Source organism: Haliotis rufescens, unplaced genomic scaffold, assembly GCF_023055435.1.
Source record: "Haliotis rufescens isolate VD_foot unplaced genomic scaffold, xgHalRufe1.0.p SCAF_2, whole genome shotgun sequence".
NCBI classification, from domain to species: Eukaryota; Metazoa; Mollusca; class Gastropoda; order Lepetellida; family Haliotidae; genus Haliotis; species Haliotis rufescens.
This window is the reverse complement of record NW_025963890.1, coordinates 39311277-39336292: the sequence shown is the minus strand read 5'-3', so window position 1 is coordinate 39336292 and position 25016 is coordinate 39311277. Positions and strand designations below refer to the sequence as shown.

The window sequence follows — 25016 nt, the reverse complement described above, 5'->3', positions numbered from 1 at the left end:
CAAAATACTTTGTCTCTGAAAATGCTTGAAAAAAATTATGTGTCATATTGGTGGGGATCAAAGAAATTTACATTGTTGCAAGTTTATTTTCAGAAAATAATATTTATGCCCATAGTTTTGATTAAGAAAATATTTGGTAGCTGAAAAATAGTCTCCATACAAAATCCGAGTCCCCCACACCTAGAATATCAAATGGTCCTCACTTTCATAATAATTTTGGTTCAGTTATTGATTTGAATAGATTTTGTAACTTTTGTAAACATACTGACTGGTTTTCATTTTGTCTGGACCAATTGTATTTCCTTGTTTTTTTATAGCCTTTGATGACATTCCATCCTTAGAGAGGCAAAATAAGAAGTAAAGAATTGGAAATATTTAGATGTTAAATTCCTTTAAGAAATTCTCTAAAAGTCTTACAAACTTCAAACCAAAACTTAAGTAAATTATAAGTCAAAACCAATTGAAAACATAACTTCAAACAAAATAAAACAAATTGGAAGACAATTGATTATAAATAAGACAACAAATTGAACAGCAGATACTTAGAATACATAGCTTGATGATGTCCTGATGATTAACATGGTTCGAAACCCATTGGGTGAGTGAGTGAGTGTTTTTTGCCAGATACCGGTAGTTAATGACATGAACACCAGTGACACTGTGACAAGCCCCTTCTCATCGGCTCATGGGGTGGTCGGGTAGCCTAGTGGTTAAAGTGTTTGCTCGTCACGACGAAGACCCGGGTTCGATTCCCGACATGGGTACAATGTGTGAAGCCCATTTCTGGTGTCCCCCACCATGATATTGCTGGAATATTGCTAAAAGCGTCGTAAAACCGTACTCACTCTCTCACTCGTCGGCTCTGACAACAGACAAGTAGCTCTTAAACATGTACACCTGTAGCAATTGTCCATGATGTCTCCATTCTGGGCAGCCTAGATGTACCTGAAGGGACAAGTTAAGATAAAGATCCACTTTTATGTTTTTCTGAATTCTACATTTAAAAGTCATGATACACGGACCAGGTCATATTGATGCTGATGTTTGTGAAGTACAGTAAATGAGACAAATTCTACTCCAAGACACACATTGTTACATGGAAACCCTGATGGTGACAGTTTCTTGCTTCTCAAAATAATTGCTTACAGAGCTAATTGATGACTTAAAATAACCATTACTGGGTCGGTCTGACGTTATTTTGCGATGATGTGTTTTGTTTAGAGCTAATGAGGACAAAGAGTGTGTAGAGACCAGGATTGAAAGAAGTCTAGGGGACATATTTGTCCAGTAGGACAGCGTCCGCGACATCGCTGCACCGTGCACGAGTATACCTCCTCAAACATAGGTCTGTTACGGGAGCCAGATTAGGGAGTAAATAGTCCTAACGTGCAGCATTTTAACGTGTTGACACAAGACTTTCTATGTCATTCCCAGCATGGGCAAATAGGCCTGGCCGTGCAGACAGCTTCATCCTGCTCGGGATGCTGGGTCTTACATCTCCTCATTCACTCGCTCGCTGGAAGAGGCAGATGGTGGTCGCCTGGGGCAGTGCTGGGACGATCTTTGTGCAGCAGTGTTGAAATAAGTGGCAGCACTGAAATACTTGCAGGGACAGTACTTGCAACAGTGGATTAGAGGTGGAAGCTGTTGAATTGTGACCAGTGGTTGAAGCTGTTGAATTGTGACCAGTGGTTGAAGCTGTTGAATTATGACCAGTGGTTGAAACTGTTGAATTGTGGCCAGTGGTTGAAACTGTTGAATTGAAAGCAGTGGTTGAAGCTGTTGAATTGAAAGCAGTGGTTGAAGCTGTTGAATTGAAAGCAGTGGTTGAAGCTGTTGAATTGTGATCAAGGTCGGAGCTGGTGAATGGTGTTACTGATGATAATAATAATAATAACATACCTGCAATGATGAGATAGTGCTTTTGGTAGCAGCAGTTGGAAATGGTCATTTGATTTTAGAATATAAATATTGGATTCAGCTCTAACATTGTGGAAGTATCATTGACATTGTGATAGTGGTAAGATGACCAATGCCTAGCATCATCCTGGCACCTCTTTGATGGGACATTTTAAACTTTTTTAAACTGACACTCTTAATACCTGTTGTGGATATGCACCGAAGGATTAATAACTTACCCACAGTCAACACTTTGGGCATCTGGTGAGTAAAAATTACTCAATCTCTACTGATGTTTTGAAGAATTTTATAACATAAAACGTATTTGGCAAGTCAAGCACCACTGGCTGTGACATTGGCATGTAGCCAAGGTATAAGCCCTTTCAAAACTTCACAAAAACATTGTTTAAAAACCAAGAAAGGAAGACAATTGGCATGGCTTGGATCTCTTGTATACAGTATTTTACAAACTTTGTCAGAGAAAAAATAGTATATAAGATTTGTTAATCATTGTTGATTGTTGTAATGCCAAACTCCAGGTATATGACATTGACCTGTAAATCATCACGTCTGGACCAGACAAACCAGTCATTGATATCCTGAACAATGAAGCATGCTGTTACTGTAATTTGACACCTGACCACTGTATGCCTATAGCCGCCTCGTATGACAGGCACTGATTAATGGGCACCGATTATAACCCCACACTTCTACTAAAATTATTCCTCTATACTATTTATTACATACATATTTTGTATGACAGATTAAAGAAACATTTTTCACATAATTAATCACTGAGAAACATTAAATTAATGTTAATTAGTTTTTTGAAAAAAGCTGTTTTTTCAAGAAATGTAAAGAATCATTTAGAATAGTGTGTAATTATTTGATAAAAGAATCAAATTTCTTTGAGGGGAAGATATGAACTTCACATATTGGCCTAGAAAGAAAATAGAAAGTTTCATAGAAATAAGGTACCACCTGAAATTAATTCTCTATATAGGTGAATGTGGATACGAGATACGAGATGGATGTTTGGGTGACCATGTGAAACATGGGGTCTGTGTCTATGAATGCTGGGAACTACGGAGCTATAGATAAGCTTTTGGTTATCTGGATATTTTACCCGGGGTTTAATTTTGATTGGGTCTCCACAGGTCTTAGAAGGTTTTTTAAATTTTTTTTACCCACCTGTTTCTTGACATTTGATATTTAACTAAAAACCTGTTGCTTAGCAACCCCTATAAATCATTTTAAACTATATGAATAGTAGTATACTCGTCTGCGTCTGCTTGCGGCTCCCTCTCCGGGAAGCCATTTTTTGTTTCCAAAACCTAGCATTGTAAGAAAGGCGATATTGTTTTAATTACCAATCAGCGACGTATTAAGATTCAATTGGCATCTATCAGTATGTTTGTTGCAGAAGCTTTTCCGAATGTAACTGTTGGTAAGTGAATTTGGTGATCGGCTGAAACAATCATTTTATCTAACAGTTGTGATATACACAATCCTTTTTTCTAATACAGTAGAACACGGATATAACGAACACGGATATAGCGAACAAACGGATACAACAAACTGTTAAAAAATCCCCGATTTATCTCCTATATAATATCATATAAAATTTACGTATATAACGAACTCTCTATAGCGAACTAACGGATACAGCGAACTGATACCTGATCAACGACAAGCCCATTTATCACTTATTAGCGACGTGTATAGCGAACTGAGAAATCTCACTCAGTGTTAAGTGTCACTGACAATTGGCTGTATGCAATCAGCGGCGAATCAAAACAATGGCGGCGAATCAATACAATCAGTGGTGACGGATCAACCTTGTTAAATTTGCATTGTGTTAATTTTACCTGTACATGTAATCTTGTCTGTAAAACAAACAGTTTTTGACAGTTTGGCGGATCTGAACGATGCCGTTTCAAGAATGCAGTCAGCGAAACGAGGCCAAAGTAAAATCACAGACTACACATTTCGTATGTAAATCGAAAAATGATAAATATGTTTAAATTTTGTACATGTATTTGATAACAATCTTCAGAAAATGTTATGAATTTAATGTTATTAAATGAATGTTGTAAATTGATATCAGTTAAATGATCACTGCTAATACAAATCAATGCTGCAGTTACGTGTGTATTGTGTTTTGTCTTATCCAAGATGGCGGACGTTTCCGAGCGAAAACGTGTATAACGAACAACGGATATAACGAACTGATTTCTCTGGTCCCTAGTAGTTCGATATATCCGTGTTCTACTGTAGTTGTAATAGATGCATAAATTTGTATCAATAGCGTATTTAGAGATTTTGTTGTGTATTTGATACGCTAGGATTTGATTTGTCTGCATTTTTCATCTCGAGCTCTGAATTAACTATGTAGAAATAACAGTGGAAGCAAGGGCTTTTCATATTACTGAATATATTTGAGATGTAGATCTATCCGATGAATCAAGGTTATAAACTTGCGATATCCTCTCAAAACTTTGACTAAAATGTTGAAATAGATTAGCAAATCAAACGACGTTATCGTCTGCAAGAATCAGCTTTGGAAATAATGTTTTAAGTTCAATAACCAACAATCTATATATCATGGATGGTTTTTCAAATCTCAGCAATTCAAATGTTCTTGTGATTTCGATTTCCACTCCAAGTAATGACATCCTGTCCCTGATGCGGGAGACATTGATTCCCCCCCCCCCCCTCCTGCCCGATGCACGGATTGAGCAACACATCAACACACCCACATATTGACAGTCCGCCGCTAGGTGACAGCAATTATAGGAGTCTTTAGAATCCTTCGGGGAAAAATGAGATCAAGTTCAATATTAGTTACATGAAAAAGGCTCATGTGGACGAGTTTAGAATCTTTAATAAATCACCTGATATGAAAATGCTCGGGTCAATTATCCGGGGCAGGCTTTTGTGTTAGATTAGGTTATTTAGGAATGCATTTTTTCCATCAATTTGTAGGGCAGCAGGACTAAGACATTCAGGATGGTATGATTCCTGGAAAAAACTTTAGGAGCAGAGCTAACAGGCTCTTTTTGTCAGCCAGGTTTACAGGTTCACATTTGCATTGTTTAGGGGTGGTGGGGTAGCAGGGAGGTTGGAGTGTAATATCATCATGCTTGGTTCTATTCCCCACATGGGTAAATGTAGCAAACCCATTTGGGGAGTCCCCTGCCATGATATTGCTGAAAGTGGCGTAAAATCTCTCACTCACTCACTCAGTAAATTTCAGATGGCATTTGCTTTCATTTTTGACGAATTGTTCAGAATGTATGGAGACAGAGATGTACGGATAACTTTTTAGGGCCAATTGTGTTGTTTTTTTAAATTTCAAGATACTTAATCTTTCAACTTAGTATCTTAAAATTTTGACTTATGTATCTTGAAATTTCAACATAGAATCTTAAAATTTCAACATAGTATCTTAAAATTTCAAGATAATAGGTCGAAATTTCAAATTAAAATCTTAAAGTTTAAATTTATTTTCTTGAAATTTCAAGATCATTATCTTGAAGTTGCAATTTAGTAAGTATCTCGAAATTTCAACTTACTATCTTGATATTTCAAGGGGGAAAAAAAGAAGAAAAAAAAGGCTTTCATAGAGATGTCATGCTAAGCAAAAATTCATCAGCAGGAACAAACTTAATTATGAACTCCCTTATGTTAACCCCAAAACTAGAATCACAAAGTTTACATTGTGTAGATTTAAACCCAGCCCAGCTGTGTAAGTCAAGTAAACACACTAGGTACAGAGCCACCCTATTGCCAATGTCAACAGGTATTTGGGACAACACCATTCAACCTAGCAGGTGTCACCTTCATGACGTGGAGATCCCGGGTTAGAAAAGGTCCTCAGCAACCTATACTTGTCAAGAGAGGTGGCGAAGTGGATCAAGCAGTCAAGTGTCTTGATAAATTGCATGCATGGTTATCCCAATTGCGTGGATCGATGCTCATGATGTCAATCACTGGATTATCTGGTCCAGACTCAATTATATATATATCGCTGGAGTATTACCGAGTTGGGTGTTGACTCAGACAAAAACAAAACAGCAGTCAAAATCTTTTTTTCTCTCCATCAGTTTATCTGATATCTACTTATGAATAACACTTTCAGAAGATTATTCCTCATCATTTTTCATGTATCTAATACATATTTTAGTGTCATAACAATTAGTTTACCTAGTCAATTGTTTTACCACATATTTTTATATTCTTTAATAAATGTATTACATGAATGGAGGCTATAGGAGAAGGTATCTATATCGTATTCATGAATGGTAGTGTAAGATAGTTGTTTTTCAATGAAATAGAGTTATTGTCAAGTTGTTTGAAGAAATTAATATACAGTGAGATAACTGGGATAGTATCCTCCAACATTTGACCTGTCTGTATGAAGTTATATTTTACTAGCCTTATTCTAAACAGAATAGCATAGATTTTCTTCATACATTTGCTCAGGATATAGTATGAATCGTACAATGGAGTTTTGTATGATTATGGAAATGGTTTTTGCCACTTTTATTTATCTTGCATGGATGACTTTTTGTTGAGGGCAAGTGTAAGGTTATTGTTTGAAATGTAATGTAATCTGTGAACACATTGATAACAGGTGACTAGATCCTTCATAAGCAGGGCGGATGGGTAGCCTAGTGGTCAAAGCGTTCGCTCGTAAGGCTGAAGACCCGGGTTCAATTCCTGACATGGGTACAATGTGTGAAGCCCATTTCTGGTGTCCCCTACTGTGATATTGCTGGAATATTGCTAAAAGCAGCGTAAAACCATACTCACTTACCCACTCACTCACTCCTACATAAGCATTTACAAGTGTCTATAGATAGGTCATTGATCTTAGGTCCCAGGAGGGGCGGTCATTGATCTTAGGTCCCAGGAAGGGCAGTCATTGATCTTAGGTCCCAGGAGGGGCGGTCATTGATCTTAGGTCCCAGGAGGGGCAGTCATTGATCTTAGGTCCCAGAAGGGGCAGTCATTGATCTTAGGTCCCAGAAGGGGCAGTCATTGATCTTAGGTCCCAGGAGGGGCAGTCATTGATCTTAGGTCCCAGGAGGGGCGGTGGGGTAGCTTAGTGGTTAAAGCAGTTTCTTGTCATACTGAAGGCCTGGGTTTGATTCCTCACCTAGGCACAATGTGTAAAATATTGCCATTAATATCAATAGGTTATGGGGGTATAAGTTTAGGAAACAGAAACTTCTTATTGTCTGTGTTTTTGTGTATAATTTATACTAGAAATGTTCGTTTCCAATAATTAACAAGACATCTGTTAATTAAGTCAGTGATACTCTTCTATCCATGAACACAACTGCCAAGTGTTTAGTACATGAACTCATTCACACAAAGTAATACTACAATCATTTGTTAGTGTACCAGCATAGCTTGAGGTAAAACAGAACAGAACACTTCACCTCCTTTACACAGTTAGTTTTCACCCCAGTACTTTCTCACACAGGAAATGTAGTTCGTCAAACCTACAGACAAGTACAAGGAAATATTCTACCCATGATTCTTAATACTTTAATCCACAAATGGGACCACGTCGCCATGTGAAACTTAAAGCTTTAATCCTCCCACAGATTAGCCCGAGCATCATTTTACGGCGTGTTTGTTCTCATTATCTGCGTGTGACAACGATGTTTGAGACTGAAAACCAACAGAATCGCGAGTTTGTCTTTAAGGTATTTGACGTGTAAACACAGTAAGGCTCGCACTCCATAGCAGCTGGGTGGTGCCCCAAGTCGTCATCTCGATACGGGTATTTGACGTCCCACCTTAACCTCTTCTCATGATTAACATCCGATTTGATTAATGACAGGTCAGATACCACAGGCTTGGGCCAACAGTCACTTGCTATTCCTGAGTGTATGATTATATAAAATGTCATCGTACTTCACAAGTCAGCATATTTTTTAATCTGTTAGTTGAGCGAAGAAAACAGAAGTACCTTGGTTCTTTTACATCATCTTGGTCAGTCGTTGCTGGTTCATGCTAAAGGTAAGAGGTCTGGTTTGTATGTCAAAGAAAATTATATATATGGAAGATGATATTTAAAAATAATTATCTGGTTTCTTTGATGTGGGATAACAGATCTCAACGTGACTTATATTATTGTGGGTATGATAGAGCCGTGCTTCCAACCACTGTCATCTTCCCGAGGCAAGAGAGTTAACTGACTGTGAAAGTCCAGTTTCCACCTTGCCGAACTAGGCTGGTATTATGGAGTTATATTTTGGCTGGACTAAGAAGTCTATGCATAGTCCAATCAAATTCGTGTAACGAAATTGACATTGACAGACAGACAGACAGACAGACAGACACACAGACACACACACACACACACACACACACACACACACACACACACACACGTTTGGGGGAGTTAAGGTTAAGGCAAAGGGGAACAGTTAATTTACTGTATAAATACTGTCAAGATTTGTGTGTCATGGCGACTTGTCACAGGGTGGGTCATCAAACCAAGATAAGTATATGATGCGGATGACAGAGTGGGTTGTTGTCACACCTCCCCACAGATGGAACCTTACTGGCCTTTCCCTTCATGATAATTGACAGGCTCTTAGATCTGCAGGCATTTCCCACTTGCCCTATCATCCACCAGCTAGCCAGGTCCACCTCTCTACCTTTGAGTGAGTGAGTGAGTGAGTGAGTTTGGTTTTATGCTGCTTTTAGCAATATTCCAGCAATACCACGGCAGGGGACACCGGAAATGGGCTTCACGAAACATTGTACCCACGCTGGGATTCGAACCCGTGTCTTCGGCATGACGAGCGAACACTTTGACCACTAGGCTACCTGACCGCCCCTCTCTACCTGTGAATGTGTATTTTACTAAGATAGTGCAGCGTTTGATTCTACCTTTTTTTTAAAGCATTTCCTTATGATCAATGCTGATGTTTTTATCGCCCACCCAACAAAGTTGGCGGGGGATATAGAAACGGGCTCCGTCCCTCCCTCCGTCTGTCCATCTGTCAGGTTTCATTTCCGGAGCATAACTCATAAACCGTTCAATATTTTTTCATCAAACTTTGCAGGTCTGTCAGGTACATGCTGAACTGGTGCCTTTTGCTATTTAGAAATTTTAGACATTTTTATTTTTTACGTTCCTATGGCAACAAGATGGACTTAGGTTCTGTGAGGGTAGGGTTCGTTTCCGGAGCATAACTCATAAACCGTTCAAATTTTTTTCATCAAACTTTTCAGGTCTGTCAGGTACATGCTGAACTGGTGCCTTTTGCTATTTAGAAATTTTAGAAATTTTTATTTTTTACGTTTCCATGGCAACAAGATGGACTTAGGTTCTGTGAGGGTAGGGTTCGTTTCCGGGGCATAACTCATAAACCGTTCAATACTTTTTCATCAAACTTTGCAGGTCTGTCAGGTACATGCTGAACTGGTGCCTTTTGCTATTTAGAAATTTTAGAAATTTTTATTTTTTTACGTTTTCATGGCAGCAAGATTGACTAGGGTTATAAAAACCTTTTTTTAAAATTTCCATGACAAGTTCCACCTCGGTTAAAAAAGGTTAGGGTTTGTTTAGATTTAATTATGTCATAAATTGTGCAACAGGGGCGGGAGAAACTCTTGTTTAATATTGATTCTTTTTTTACTTCATAAATATCAGACAGTATGATAATAACATGAACAGTAGTGTCTTTAGTCAATAAGGATGAGAAACAAGGTCATTTCTGTGTGATATAAATATATTCTGGGAACAAGCTTCAACCATCATGCATTGATTTTCCTACCTGGCCAGGTACTTCAATATTTGATAACCTGTTCTCGTTAAGGTAATTTGACACCTCTGTTTTTATTCAGGTGTGTCAGCGACACCGCCAGTGCCACGCCAATAAATAGTTCCATTTCTGTGTGGAAGTGTTCAGGGTTTTGTGGCGTGAGGGCATATCGAAATACTTCTTGAACAAAAGTTCCTGATAATGTCCTAGATTTGACACAAATATTGATAAAATTTATGTATCTGTTGCTGTTGAATTCAAAGTAAATGGATTGGGTGAACAGTGACCTTGACCTATCATCCTTCATCTTTCATCCAGTGGTTTAAGGCGCCTCTATTCTCTGTCCAGAGTTAAGTCCCTTGGCCATGCAAGGATCCGCAGGTATTTGGTTCAGGAGATTCGTCCTGTTTTGGATCCAAATAAATTATCAGCTCAATTCCCATATTCCCATGGGTATCATCAGAGTGGAAAACAGCTAGCAGTTTGGAATATCCTTCAATATCAATCTGACAATAGCAATTCTCTCTAACTCACTTCTCTCCACGTGATTCCTTAGTAATTCTTTTCAAAAATATATATGTAGTGATACAATATGTTTGTATATTGTACATCAAGTATACTAAAAACATGTCTAATTTGTTGTGCAGAGTTGCTTCCCTTTGCAATGTCAGAATATGCTGATCATGAGTTGGAATCCCACATTTGCTCTGATTATGCTGTGTAATCTGTCAGCCTTTTACCAACACTTGCTAGTTTCCCCTAAGTAGTAAAGATTGACAACTTGCAGTGTCAATTTAGGGCTCTCCTTCCTCACTAAATTAGGGGGCACGGGTGGCCCAGTCGTCTAAGGCGCTGCAATTCGCTGTGCAGAATTGCGTCCCTGGGGCACACCAGAATCCTGGTTCACGCCGATTATGTTTCTAGGTTTGTCAGCACCATACCCGTGCTCATGGGTTTCACCAAAGTGGTAAACATCTAAGACCTGCATCACTTAGGGCTTTCCTCCCAAATTAAGCTGACACGCCTTGATATAACTGGAATACTGTTAAAAGAGGTGTTAAACCCAACTCACTCACTCACCCACCTCATTAAATTAACATGCCATGGTATAACTGAAATACTGTTCAAAGGGGCGTAAAAAGCAACTCACTAATAAGCCAACAGTTCAATGGTTCTTTCCTTTCAATGTTTTTATCTTCTCTCTGTGGGAGGATGCAGATGTTGTGAAAAAGAAATGTCTTCACAGACACAGGACTTAATTACATGTGTGCAAGCAATGCATGGACTGGCACTACCGGTCACACCAGCTGGCCAGGGGTGGGGCACCTGTCAGTGGTGGGGGCGGAAGTGTGTCGAGGACCCTCATCACATAATTGCCCATTGTGGCATGTGAAACCACTTGACCTAATAACACAATAAATGTTATTTACAGTGGAACCTCATCAATCTAGACATTCCTGACAGTAACTTTTCTGAACTTTTAAAGTCAGTTGACTCCCTTGCCTCGGGAAGATAGGTTTAACGCCGCTTTTAACAGTATTCAAGTTATATCACGGCGTGTCAGCTTAATGTGGAAGGAAAGCCTGAAGTGATGCAGTTCAATCATAGGTTTCTGGCGTGCCCAAGGGACACAACTGTGCACAGTTAATTGCAGTGCCTTAGATGACTGGGCCACATCCATGCCCCCAATATCACTGTGTGGAGCATCAGACAATATATTTTGGGATTCAAACCTAAGACACAAGGCTGCACCTTTGCCCCCATTCTCTGAGGCACAAGTTGGAAATATTGTCATTGGATTATGGTTGTACAGGACCCAGACGTTCCCCCATTAGGCCTTCTATATTTTTTCTTACATTTCCTATCTCCATCCTCAACCAACAAGGGGGCAGGTGGGCATAATAAAAAAAATAGATTAAAAATAACTGTTTTTCACCAAATATGTAATTTTTTTATAATATTTTAAAGTTTTAAACACTTGGTTCCAGTCTTTGATGTATGAGGTAGATCGAATCACTTTGCTTTGGAAAGAAATTTTTAATAAATGTAGCTGAAAAAAGATCAAGTTGACCTGGTAGTGGTACTTTTTTTAATCACATTGGATCATAATTTTCAACAGCAGCAGGGAAAGTTGAGATATGGAAACTTTTCATTATTTCACGTTGGATTGAAAATTCAGGGCAGGTGGGAGATGGGAAACTCAGAAAAAATCCAGTCAGCCTTATAGCACTCCCTGTCCGTTCCCCACACTGATCCAGGTTTTATATCCGATCAATATTAAGTAACTATTCCTGTTATGTCCATGTAAATACGACTCCAGCGCAAGAAGTATTCACACTTTCCACTGACCCTGACATAAGTGTTTTGCCGATGATGTATATGTTTTGTAAATACCTAAGATAAATTCTTTTTATTGATATATGGGGCGGAGCTGGAAGACCAGTTCTGTGTATAGGTGGCGCTGTTCAAGACTCAGTCTCAGGGCCATGTGTGTGTAACATCAGAGCATTGAAGTGTATATTGACTGCATCTGGCTGTCATAAAAAATATGGATTCAAAACTATAAATACTAATGTATGTTTGGATATCAGGAAGTGTGCTCATGTGGAGAAATGGTCTGGGATAGCGCCGGTATTTCCGTAGTGCTGCCAGAAATTATAGGACCTGATCCAAGCCCAAACATTTTACTAATAAAGATGTCTGATTATGATTACATATCAAATATGAATCAGTAATGTTTAGTTGGACTTTGTTGTATTTTGTGCTATTTATTCATCAAGGACTGGGGGGCACGGTCCAGGCGTCTGAGGCGCCGCGATTCGCTGTGCAGAGTTACGTGAGTGAGTTGGGTTTAACGCCGCTTTTAACAGTATTCCAGTTATGTCATGGCGTGTCAGCTTAATGTGGGAGGAAAGCCTGAAGTGATGCAGGTCACAGACGTTTACCACTTTGGTGAAACCCATAAGCACAGGTTTGGTGCTGACAAACCTAGAAACATAATCAGGTGCGAACGGGGATTCAACCCACAATCATAGGTTTTGGGTGTGCTCAAGGGATGCAACTCTGCACAGCGAATCGCACATGCTTCTTTTGAACTTATAACCCCAAAAAATGTGTCCATAAGGCAAAAAATAACAAACAATCAATGTAATGATATTCATTTTAACTATTCTTTGACATAAGAGAGTAGGTGTGTAATAATTGTTTCTATCACCAAAACATTATCATATATAGAATGTTTATGCTGTTCATGGCTGTAGCTGTTTGGTTAATGTTAGAGAAAAGGTTTTTCAAAAGTTAAAGAGTTCAAATTTGCCAATAAATATTCAAATTATGTATTAAAGGTAATGTTAGTGTTCATCTAAGCAGTATTGATTAATACTGAATTCTCAAACCTAGCCTCCATCACACCATCAAACTAGAATTCTCAAACCTAGCCTCCATCACACCATCAAACTATCCGTGAAATTGCTGTTTGTTACTTGTTTGGGCCGATCATAAAAATGGTTCCTTGGAGTTTGTTAAATCTGCATCAACAGTTCATCAAACTGTCCATTTAAGAACCTTGTTTATATTCTTTGTTTACAAAAAAGTTTCATCCAAGTTTTGTTTAAACAAATCTTAGCCAACAAGCCATCCAAGTATTTGCATAAGTGCACTGTTTAACCTAATCCTGGTTCGCTCGTGGGACGCCCGGCATGCTGGGATTACCTGCCTTGTGTTTACTAACCATTGATTCCTTCACATTTAACTGACTTTCCAATACAGCGTAATTATAAAAGGTCAATAATAGCCTTGTTGGAACAGCCATTGTAATAGTGCACTCCGGGAGTCTATGGCAACTACTTTTCCTTCAATATCGTAGCCTAACATTTCATCAAGATATCCTACTCAATTAGATTAAACCTTTCTTCGTAAGATTGCATGCATCGTTTGAGTAACCGGCATGAGTGAAAATGTTGGACAATTAATCCTATTTTTGAACCCTAGTTGTATTGTGTGTACTTCAATAGGTCCTCGGGTTTTGTTTTGTTCTCTTATTGATATAATTGTTCTACATCAAGATACCTCTGGCAAACTGACCCTTATGAGGTAAATTTGGGCAAATCTCAGTCGATCATTTCAGTCAGTGTAGATGGTGGAAGTGGCGTTCACAAGGAATTATGGGTCGTCTTGGAGGGGAGAGTATGGTAAGGTATCATTATTCTAGTACACAATCTTGACAGAGTAGAGAAGCGTGTTGGGATTTATACCAAATAGTCATGCCTTGCACTCGCTGTTAGAATGCCTGCGTCAGTAAAACATTGACAGATATAGGGATTTCGTTTTGGCTGAAACTAAATAAAATGCAGACATACCTGTATGATGAATAGTTGCATTAGGGTCATTTAATAAACAGTTATATTTTAAGATTTTTCTTTTTAAATTAATGGTTATTTAACGACCAGGACATGTTCATGTGTTTTTCACGGATATATTATGAGTTTTTGTTTGTTTGTTTGTTGTTAAATGCCGCACTCAGCAATATTCCAGCTATATGACGGCGGTAAATAAATCAAGTCTGGACCAGACAATCTAGTGATTGACATCATAAGCATCGATCCACGCAATTGGGATACGATGTCATGCATCAACCAAGTCAGCAAGCCTGACCACCAAATCCCGTTAGTCGCCAATTACGACAAGCACAGTCGCCTTTTACGGCAAGCATGGGTTGCTGAAGACCTATTCTACCCCAGATCTTCACGGTTCATTTGAGTGAGTAGGACCTCTGGCAATGTTATTGTAATGACAGGGAAACTTGTTGTGGCAGGTACAAACACACTCTTTCCTTGATGGGATCAATATCATAACAGGGGACACAAGAAAAAGCTTCACGCATTGTACCCATGTGGGAATCGAACCCGCGTCTTTGGCATGACGAGCGAACGCTTTAACCACTAGGCTACCCCACCTCCCCTCTAAGATATGCTTGTACTGCTGATGGAGTTAGAACTGGCACAATGTAGATCAGTAAAAGCCCCCTTACCTGCAGGACTGGCTCAGCTGTAAATATAGTCTTGTTACCTCGGACTGGTCGTTAATTATAGGGGAGTGAGATTGGTCTTAGGACTGTATGACATTTCGTCCCCTCCCCCCCTTTTTGTGTAACATATTTATGCTCCCTCCCCCTCGCCCACAAACAAATATACAAGTTACATTATTTCATATCACGCACGCATGCACTCACGCACACCAACTCCAATATTTCCACACACACACACACACACACACACACACACACACACACACACACACACACACCAACTCCAATATTACTATATTAAATTACCAGTGCCCATATAATTATGTATATCTATATATGGGGGGCACGGGTGGCCCAGTTGTCTAAGGCGCCGCGATTCGCTGTGCAGAGTTGCGTCCCCTGGACACGCCAGAAACCTATGATTGTGGGTTCGAATCCAGGTTCCCCCCGATTATGTTTCTAGGTTTGTCAGCACCATACGTGTGCTTGTGGGTTTCACCGAAGTGGTAAACGTCTGAGACCTGCACCACTTCGGGCTAACCTCCCACATTAAGCTGACACGTCATGATATAACTGGAAAACTGTTAAAAGCGGCGTTAAACCAAACTCACTCACTGTATGTGTGTGTGTGTATATATATATATATATATATAAACTTTGCCATTTTTTCATCCCATCCTCCCTAATGCAGTAGTGATAAATTTTCTTTGACATCCCCCCCCCCCCCCCCTCTTTTGCTGTGCAAAATTTACATGACCTCCCTCCCTCCCTCCTTCCTTAATGTCATTGGCCTCCCCGCCCTTAAATAAATGACCATTAGCCTACAGACACTAAATAGCCGTAGTCAACATATCTCTCTCCCTCCACAGTTCTAGGTTTCTATGTTCTTCTACTCAACAGAGGCAGACATTAATCACTCCAACAAATTCCTTCCTTCCAAAACTTGTCATTTGGCATAATTTTCAGCAGATTTAAGTGATAATATATGGGCTGTCGATACAGCCTGAGCTCACAAGACGGACATTTTATTAGACTTATTAATTAGATTTTTAAAGGATTTTGGAGTCTGAAGCGGAAGCTTATGTATATTGGAGAACTGGAACATCCACTCAAGTTTCATGTGGTAAAAGTGAAAGATAAAATTCCATTCTAATTAGTCGTCTGTTGTGTGAGCTTGGGAGAGGGGAAGGAAGGGAGAGGTGGCTGGCCGACTCTGCACAAACACTCAATACAGTGAGACAGTGAGTGCTTGTCGTGGAAACTCTGGGTTGATGCTGCATAAAACACACATGTACACACACACTGTCACAGGGAGCATGTGTGACGAGCAGGTGTGACCAACAGGGAGTTGCTCTGTGAGTATTGGGGTTTAAAAACGTTTTTGTTCTTAAGAATATTTTTTCACATCTTAAAACACTGGAGTATTGAATGTTTTTTTACATGTTTTGTTTTTCTGCAGTTTTGTGGGGTTTTAACACATTTTTTAATCTTTGACATGAAGGTACGTTTATAAAGCGCCCATTGTTCTTGTGAGAGGGTATTGAGAGTTGTAGTACTTTTTGTGTTTGACTTTAGAAGTCTGATTAACTTTAGTTTTTTACTGGTTAATAGTTTGTCAAAGGCAGATTCCAAGAATTATAAGAGGTCAGATGCTGTTTATTTTTCTTACATATAACAGTAAATCTATTACATGTATCTTATATGTGTGATGTCTCAGTATTCTAGATTAAGTTTTTGCAACTTCTATGGACTTTTTGGTCAATAATTTTTCAATAATTGTCAGGATTTTTTTTAGCAAAGTCTCTGAAAACAGCTTTGAAATAAAAAAATTAAGAAGTAAAAAAACAGCAAGATGTTTCAGATATATTTTCAATAGATACAGACTTTAACATCATCTGATTTTCAAATTTGCAAACTTTAGAGAAGCTTGTCCATCAAAGAAGAAAATAGGTTAATTTGTTGTAGCCCTTCTATGTCGTAATGTAGAGATGATGGGAAATGCTGACTGATTGTCTGTAATTTGATTAAGGATTTGCATTTCTCTTCAAGATCCTTTCTTCAAGAGTTTGAAAATCCTTGAGCTAATACAGATAATGTCATGTAATGTCATGTAACGTTTGTTCTTTCTCACAGTTATGAGATCAAAGTTTCAAGACCGAGTCCCATGTGATATGAGTTGAGACAGGATGCAGATATTTGACTTTGTGTCTTGAATCTCTTCCAGTGTCAAGCTAACCTGACATTTGGTTCATATTAAGACATGTTTTTTGAAGATTTAATCAGCTCTGTAAAATTTCCCAAGATACATTATGTGTTTTATGGCCTGATGGAAATGTTATGTACCAAACAGCTGCCCACTGAGCTATCTTGAAAGTCATGTTGTTTTACAACCCGAGCAGGTTGTTATCTAATGTACATGTGTGCTGTATGTGATAGGGATGTAGTGTAAAACATGCCACAGAGACCTGCAGTCAAAATAGATTAAAAACAGATTCTCACGATATTGATTTGAAGTTAATTTACTGACAAAAAGCTCTTGAAACAAGAGTTACCATAAGACACAAAGTTGTTAAAAAGAATATTTTCAATCAAAAACAGCAATTTAAAAATAAAAAAAAAATTGTAATGTTTTTAAATTCAGTAAACTATGGTTATATTAGGGATGGGACGAGTCCAAATTTACTACCCGGGTACCCGATCCCCTATTACCCGACCCTACCCACTGCAAGTCTCAAGAGTTGGGAAAAAATGTCTGATCAGGAATTGTTTTTCCGCAGCCCTGGCCCATTCTATTTAGATACATGTATCAAACGATCAGATCATGCTTACGCTGAAGTTGACTGAAGCTTTATCTTTACTCAGACATTCACAAGTCAAAAGGAATGTGTGCATCGTCAGAAAGAAATGCAAACATTAGCGACTTGTAGTGTAACCACTGAGCTATAGTGAGTTTTTGTCATTAAACAAAATATCATGTGACTAACCATGGGTTTCAGGTAGCCCTTTGGGTACCCGGGTCCTACTCAGGAACCACCCGACCTGAGTACCCGAGTTGCCCGTCCCAGCCCTAGTTTATATAACGAACTCAAATGGACCACTAATTTTAGTTCATAATAACCATAGTTCGTTATACACATATATACAACATTTATACCATCTTCCTGAGGCAAGAGAGTTAACTGACTTTAAAAGTCCAATTTCCACCCTTGCCGAACTAAGCTGGAATTACTGGGCTCGATCGTAGCACCACCAGTGGTTATTACCAGTTATGTCCCTTCTGAGCCTCTCCTATGGACAAATCAGATTCCACCTCTCGTATCACATGCGCTTGCTTCACACAAAATGGTGGCGCCAAGTCAGGACGATGTGATTGATAATCAAGATTTATATTGTGATAAAACGGGACTTACATCGCGAAATGCATCAAATCACGTGAGCACCTTGATTAAACACATGCTTTGCAAATACTGCAATCGATCAAAATCTGCACGACAGTTTAAGAACCGGATTTCGATTTCGGTGCACGATTTTGATTGGACTATGCATAGACTCATTAGTCCAGCCAAAATGTGACTCCATAATACCAGCCTAGTTCGGCAAGGGTGGAAACTGGACTTTTATAGTCAGTTAACTCCCTTGCCTCGGGAAGATGCATCTATACAGCAAATGTCCAGGACCAAAAATTTAGTTCGTAATATCTGTCAGTTCGTTATAAGCGTGTTTGTTATAAACGTATTTTACTGTAGATGGGATTAGTATGGTCTAGGGCTGGCTATCGATACATATCATATAGATCGATAATTGTTAACTAAATATCGATCAATTATCGATAAATATCGGAGGAGTATCTTTGAGCAAATACGCAACAAAAAATCCTAAAGAAATCATGCCACTGGTGAGTAGTGGCACATTTATTCAGGGATTACTTTGTGGACATTTGAGATGTAACAAAAACAGTTACTTTCCATCTTCAGCAATTAACATTATTGACAATAACAAGTCTGTTTTGGGTAAATGTAAACTATATTTCATCACAATAGTTTATGTAAGGTATTATCGATGACACAATTTTCATATTGATAATGGTTAATATTTCTTCCCATCGATGATAATTCCAATTATCGATCTTTTTTTGCCAGCCCTAGTCTGTCCAAAAGGATTATCAACACTTGCTTTGAAATTAGAATAGATTACAATGGATCCTAAATCCAACACTTCCTGTGTTTCATTGTATTTAGTTTCTTAATTCCCCTGACTATTGACTAAGGACTGCATTGTCAGCAGAAGATAAGATAAAATGATTCTGTTCAAACAATTACATTATCAAGAAACATAAGGCATCTAAATCAAACACTTTACTTCAGGGACAGAAGGGTTCAAATATTTACCATACATTCTATCATGAATAATGCTCCTAGATCCACCCAGAAGCCAAAATGTGAGGAAATGTAAAAATATTAAAATCCTTTAAGAAGGAAAATATCAAATATTGAGATCTTTAAGATTAGATGATTTCCTTGAGATTAGCAACATTCCTGTCACAGACATTGAAGGTCAACCAACGACCTTGAGTAGTTGTGGGAAAACCCATCTCTTTGAGACAAGGCAACAGGGATAGTCGCTGTAGATTATCTTTCTTACTTGAGTTTCATCCTATACTCAGAGATTTTGCTTTCTGCGATGTAGTGGTCAGTTGCAAGTCTGATTGTCACCTCAGCATCACCTGTAAACAAAGCCACTGAACCCTTTGGCATCATGACCTCTTCGTCACCATCCAGCATCAATGCTGCTTTGAACATTTCAAGCCTCCTTCATCCTTTAAGCAATGGAAGGTTTGATGTGATCAGTTTTGAAGAACGTTGTCATTTTATCAGTTTGCCAAGAACATTTATTGTATCAAAGTTAAATGATTGTGTCAAGGAATGTAACTTGATTTAACATTTTGCCAAATTTGAAAAATGCAAACATGAAAGGGTTTATAGGAATACAATGGGAATTATTGGACTTTTGTTGGAAAACATATAGAACTTGTCTTTTGATATATTTTAGTTTCTTCTTTTGTAATACAGCATTGACTTCATTCAATTAATTGTAACTTGTACTGCCTCAAAACAAGGCAGTGGTATTTGTTTGTTAATGTATCAACTTTAATCAATAACCACTTTGTAAAAAAGCTATTAATATTTTCATCTTACTGTATTCAACATAATAAGTGTCCAGGGCACTCTCAAAATTAGAAATAGGGGCTCTTATTAGAATATTATTTTGGTGAAAAAAATGGTGAGTTGAAAGATCGTAAATTTCGTGGTTTGTGCTGACAGCCTGAAATGTTTACATACGACAGATATATTTTTCCAGAATTTAACTGCCTATGATTAAGGGTGCATATAAGACACAAGTGCGCATTATCGGAAGAGGTGCTAATCATGCTAATTGGGAGTGAGAGTGAGTTTGGTTTTACGCCGCTTTTAGCAATATTCCAGCAATATCACGGCAGGGGCTTCACATATTGTACCCATGTCGGGATTCGAACCCGGGTCTTCGGCGTGATGAGCGAACGCTTTAACCACTAGGCTACCCGACTGCCCCTGCTAATTGGGATTGTGCACTAGCCAGTATATCAGCAAATATCGCAGCGGGCGCTTATTAGAGCAGGGCACTTATTACGTCGAATATGGTATGTATTTTAACTATGCTAACACTTAGCTCACAGTTCCTTTACTTCACATGCTTTAGCTGATTTTCAGTAGATTATTATTTAATGAAATTGTGTTTATCTATTGAAATGATGTTAGCATTATATATTCAGCACCTTCATTTCAAACCAAAGCTGGTGTTAACTTTTAAAAATCTTTTCAGGATTGCTTTTATCACACTTCCATTTATCAATAAGACCAATTAAATGTAACTCTTATAAATAATTCCATGTTGATGTTCCCATCTTTCAAAGTGTTCCTTCGTACCAGGATTCTGTTTGAGGCTACTGTTTCCCAATATTCATGCTCATTTTGTAGTTTGGTGTCTTTTCTCGTAGCTATTTTGACTATTTGAGTTTTGAAATTCCCCACATGCTCAATGGTCAGTGTTGTACCCACGACGGTCAATATTGAAATTACCGTCCCCCTATCTGATGTTTGTAAAGCACCCCCTGGTGTCAGTTGGTCAGCCTAAATCTGGCATAAGCCGTGGCCAAAGTTTGGTTCAGCCACTGATTAAACACACTGGACTGGACTGGACCCTGGAACTCAGGTTACTCGTAGGTTATTTTCAAATAGCAAGTCTTCGTTAAACATCAGTTCCTTTGTTGCTCCTAGGCTTTGCATGGGCATGCTGAAGGTTGCCTGTTGTAGGTTAATCCCGGTGGATTGTCGACAAAGGTCTAATGACATCATATATACTTGTTTTTCATGTGAACAGTTATGGCTGACAATATGAAAATTTGTGTCGCATAGAATTATTTATTACATTGTTTATTATTTGAGGGCCATTGGGTGGCAAGTTTGTCCATCATCCATTTGCAATGTTGGCATCAACAAATGTTTCACATTTTTCCAGATTTGATTCATATTTTTAGATGAAAGTCTGTGTGTTTTGGTCATTGTAAGGTTCTCTCTCAGAGTATGAAATATCTGGGTTTTCACTATAAAGTTAACCATGAATTCATCTGTACTCCGGGACATTCATGTCAGGAGTCCAAAACTTGAATGTGTTTGTTGTTTTTTTAACGCCGCACTCAGCAATATTCAGCTATATGACGGCGGTCTGTAAATAATCATGTCTGGACCAGACAATCCAGTGATTGACATCATGAGCATCGATCCATGCAATTAGAGTGAAGGTGAAATGCATCAACTAAGTCAGCGAGCCTGACCACCCAATCCCGTTAGTCGCCTCTTACGACAAGCATAGTCGCCTGTGTTGAATCTGAATGTGAATGTCAAAGTTTTCTGCGACTTTACAATTTGGGCATATCAAGTTGGTCAAACAAGGGAACTTATCCTACCTACCTTTAGAATTTCAGTATCTTTGACTATCTGAACAAAAATTGAATAAAACTTTAGTGTTATTGACCGGAAGGTTTAGAAGTGATCGTGATGTAGGTCTTGTAGTTCTTTGCCATCTTCTTTTGAAAACAAATATGGTTGTTGTTGACAAATCTCAGTAATCAGCTGGGCATTGGTTGGGGGGTAATATAAATGACATGAAGGAGGGTCATGAAATCATGTAGCTAGACTTTCAGGCCTCACACTAAACACAGAAATTTTTCTTTCACTTTTTGAAATAATTGCAAAAGAAATGGAAAAGGGGAAGAGGGCAAATCTGGAGTCCATGCAAGCTGATAATTCAAGAACCATTTCATTTCTGAGAAAGGGTTGATATATTTCGGAAACAAAAGTTTTATATGGGCATATAATTGTCCCGTTAATGGGTTTAGGCACTAACATGAATAGCTTCATGAAATAGAACCTGTCCATCCTGGCAGAAGAGATGCACGTGTTGAAATAATGATTCCCTGGCTGAACAGATGACTATTCCTGATGGGCCTGTTTAGACTCTTTCAGCCTAAACTCCACCCCAGAATAACAATCTTACAAGGACAATAAATATTATAATGCATTTGTAGCGGCCATAAAATTTCCGAGTCCTGTGATGGGATTCGAACCACTGACCTTCTGATCAGAGATCGCCTTGTCCACATGACCAAAGAGGTTAACCCCGTCTGCAAGCTGACAAGGTGAGGATGTCATCTGTGGGATGAATACACGCCCTGCTACATACTCCCTCGTCAACGCATAGTAGGGTACTGAGGCTTACTTTGCTCAAATTTAATATGAACGTGCTCAGCCCCACGTTGGGTGCCAATGTAGCGTCCATACAATTTCTGAGTCCCGTGATGGGACAACGGACCTTCTGATCAGAGGTTGGATGTCTGTCCACATGACCAAAGAGGTTAACCCCGTCAGCAAGCTGACAAGGTAAGGATGTCATCTGTGGGATGAATCCATGCCCTGCTACACATTCAAAATACATTTTTTTTCTTAATACCTTTTCAAGCGAATTTGAGTGGTTTCATTGTTTCGGTTTCGATTCATTTAATTGAAATAATCTGTATAAGCAGGTTCTATACAGTATTTTAAAAGGCAGCTGGAAGAACAAATGTAGCAATCCTCAGCTGAGATGAGTTTCACACTGAGCAAACATCACAAATTCTAGAAAATATCTGATCATCACGCAAAATAAAAATGATTTTACCTGGTATGGTGTCTCCATTATCAGGACAATGAATTGGAGGTGTATAAACATTCGTGAACATGTTTCATATTCAGCACTTCGAGTTATGTCAAACACTCTTTGTACAGGAGTTGATTGGCAAAGTAAATATGAGATCCTATCAATAGTTTAGCTGCTTTGAAGTATAGTGTGTCGTGCAGAATTAATGTTTTTATAAAGTAATTTTGCAGGGGATCTGAATGTTGAGCTACATAACATGTATGATCAATAAATGGGAGCAAAAAGACATCAATGTACGAGTTGCCTTAGATGTTTATTAAATGATTTGTTTTGCATCAGAAATAGCATGCTTATAAACAGAATACCATGTTCGATGTAATAAGCGCCCAGGGCGCTCTCAAAATTAGAAATAGGGGGCTCTTATTTGAGTTGAAAGATAAATTTCATGGTTTATGCTGACAGCCTGAAATGTTTATATACGACAGATATATTTTTCCAGAATTTAATTGCCCATAATTAAGGGTGCATATAACACACGAGTGCATATGATACGCAAATAAATAAGTCTTGTGTACATTGATCAATCGGAAGGGGTGCTAAATGGGATTGTTCACTAGCCAATATATTAGCAAATATCGCCATGGGTGCTTATTAGAGCCTGGCGCTTATTATGTCAAAACGGTATTGAGTTTTCTAACTATTGGAATGAAATGTGTTTGTCCACTGCGATCTTTCATTACCAGTTAGGTTCGGTGTGTAGCAATACGTAGCAGTGAATAGTGTGCTTCATTATCAGATGCATCTATGAATAAAAAAATACCAATTCTGTGATATTTTTTTCTTCAAGTCCGTAGACCTATTTCAGTAATGAAAATATTGATAGTACCCAGTGGGGTAACTTTTCATTACACATGCCAAAAACAACAATTTCAAGACATTACTGAAAAAATAATGTTTTTGACATTTTGATATGTCCTTATTTCGACCAACCAAGAATGATAAATGTAACCCTTTGGTTTTGATTTATTTAATTAGTTAAACGACAAACATCGATAACATTACATTTAGCCTATATTCCAGAATGTATGCTCTTTCTTAATTTGTATAGATATTCATACTTGTATCTCCCCAGAGAGCTGAAGGTCCAGGGTTCGATCCCCGGCCGCGTCATACCTAAAGACGTTAAAAGATGATACTTGTTGTTACCCTGTCAGGCACATGGCATTAAGGTGCTCAAACAAGAGCTGTACGGCTTGGAGTCAGTATACTGTGTCTGAGTGGGGTATTCATGTTAAACTGCGGCATGGTATCTTGGTGAGCTAGCACTATAAATCGGCATCAGTCCGGACTAGTACAAGCAGCCACACACATGCGCATGCACGTCGCTATATAAGTGCAATAATCCTTGATGTGATGTCATACCCCATTTCACCTCACCTCACCTCACCTCACCTCACCTCACCTCACCTCACCTCACCTCACCTCACCTCACCTGAAAAGAAACAGAGATTGACAAAAACCAGTAATCAGCCGGGCAATGTTGGGTGAATATGAATGGCATAATGGAGGGTCATGATATATGTTACTAGATTTTCAGGTCTTATCACTAAAGACAATGTTTCATATATTTTTTTAAAATGTTTCAAAAATATGGAAAAAGGGAAGAGGACAAATCTGGAGTGTGAAAATAGTTGTCTGACCAAATCTAACAGTTGGAGATGGCGATGTCACTCTTGTGAAGCTATGGTTACAAGGTCGCGGAGGAATCATTGACACATTGTTCTCTGTTACAGGTGAGGGCATGGAAGAATGGCCGATGACCATTTTGAGCGGATGGACTCTCAAGACTACACAGATATCCATGGAAGACCATATATGAATTCCGAAAGAAACTCGGACTATGTTGTGCGACAAGATGGGTACCGCAACATTCTCCTGTGTGCCACCTTTGTCCTTGAACTTCTCATTCTCACCTTTGTCATCGTGTTGGAGTACTTCCTAAGGTCAGTCACACTTTCACAATGAGTGCTTAGAAAATTAAGCTGTGGCTTTTCTTGCAATGTTTGGGG

At 38.7% G+C, this 25016-nt stretch overlaps 1 protein-coding gene across 4 annotated transcripts in view; it reads left to right on the top strand.

Moving 5' to 3' along the window:
- The window catches only part of LOC124114808 (phospholipid phosphatase-related protein type 5-like), a 64238-nt gene that overhangs the window by 14912 nt on the left and 24310 nt on the right, over positions 1-25016 (top strand). Inside the window, exons 1-2 of one of the 4 annotated variants that reach the window (XM_046475585.2) lie at positions 1503-2163; positions 24741-24950. In XM_046475585.2, coding sequence (XP_046331541.1) covers positions 24757-24950 — 194 coding nt within the window. In that variant the 5' untranslated portion in view covers positions 1503-2163; positions 24741-24756. Of the gene's footprint in view, positions 1-1502; positions 2164-7821; positions 7933-15893; positions 16071-24740; positions 24951-25016 lie in introns of those variants that run through there. The other 3 variants (XM_048399945.1, XM_046475584.2, XM_046475586.2) reach the window with 3 other exon arrangements.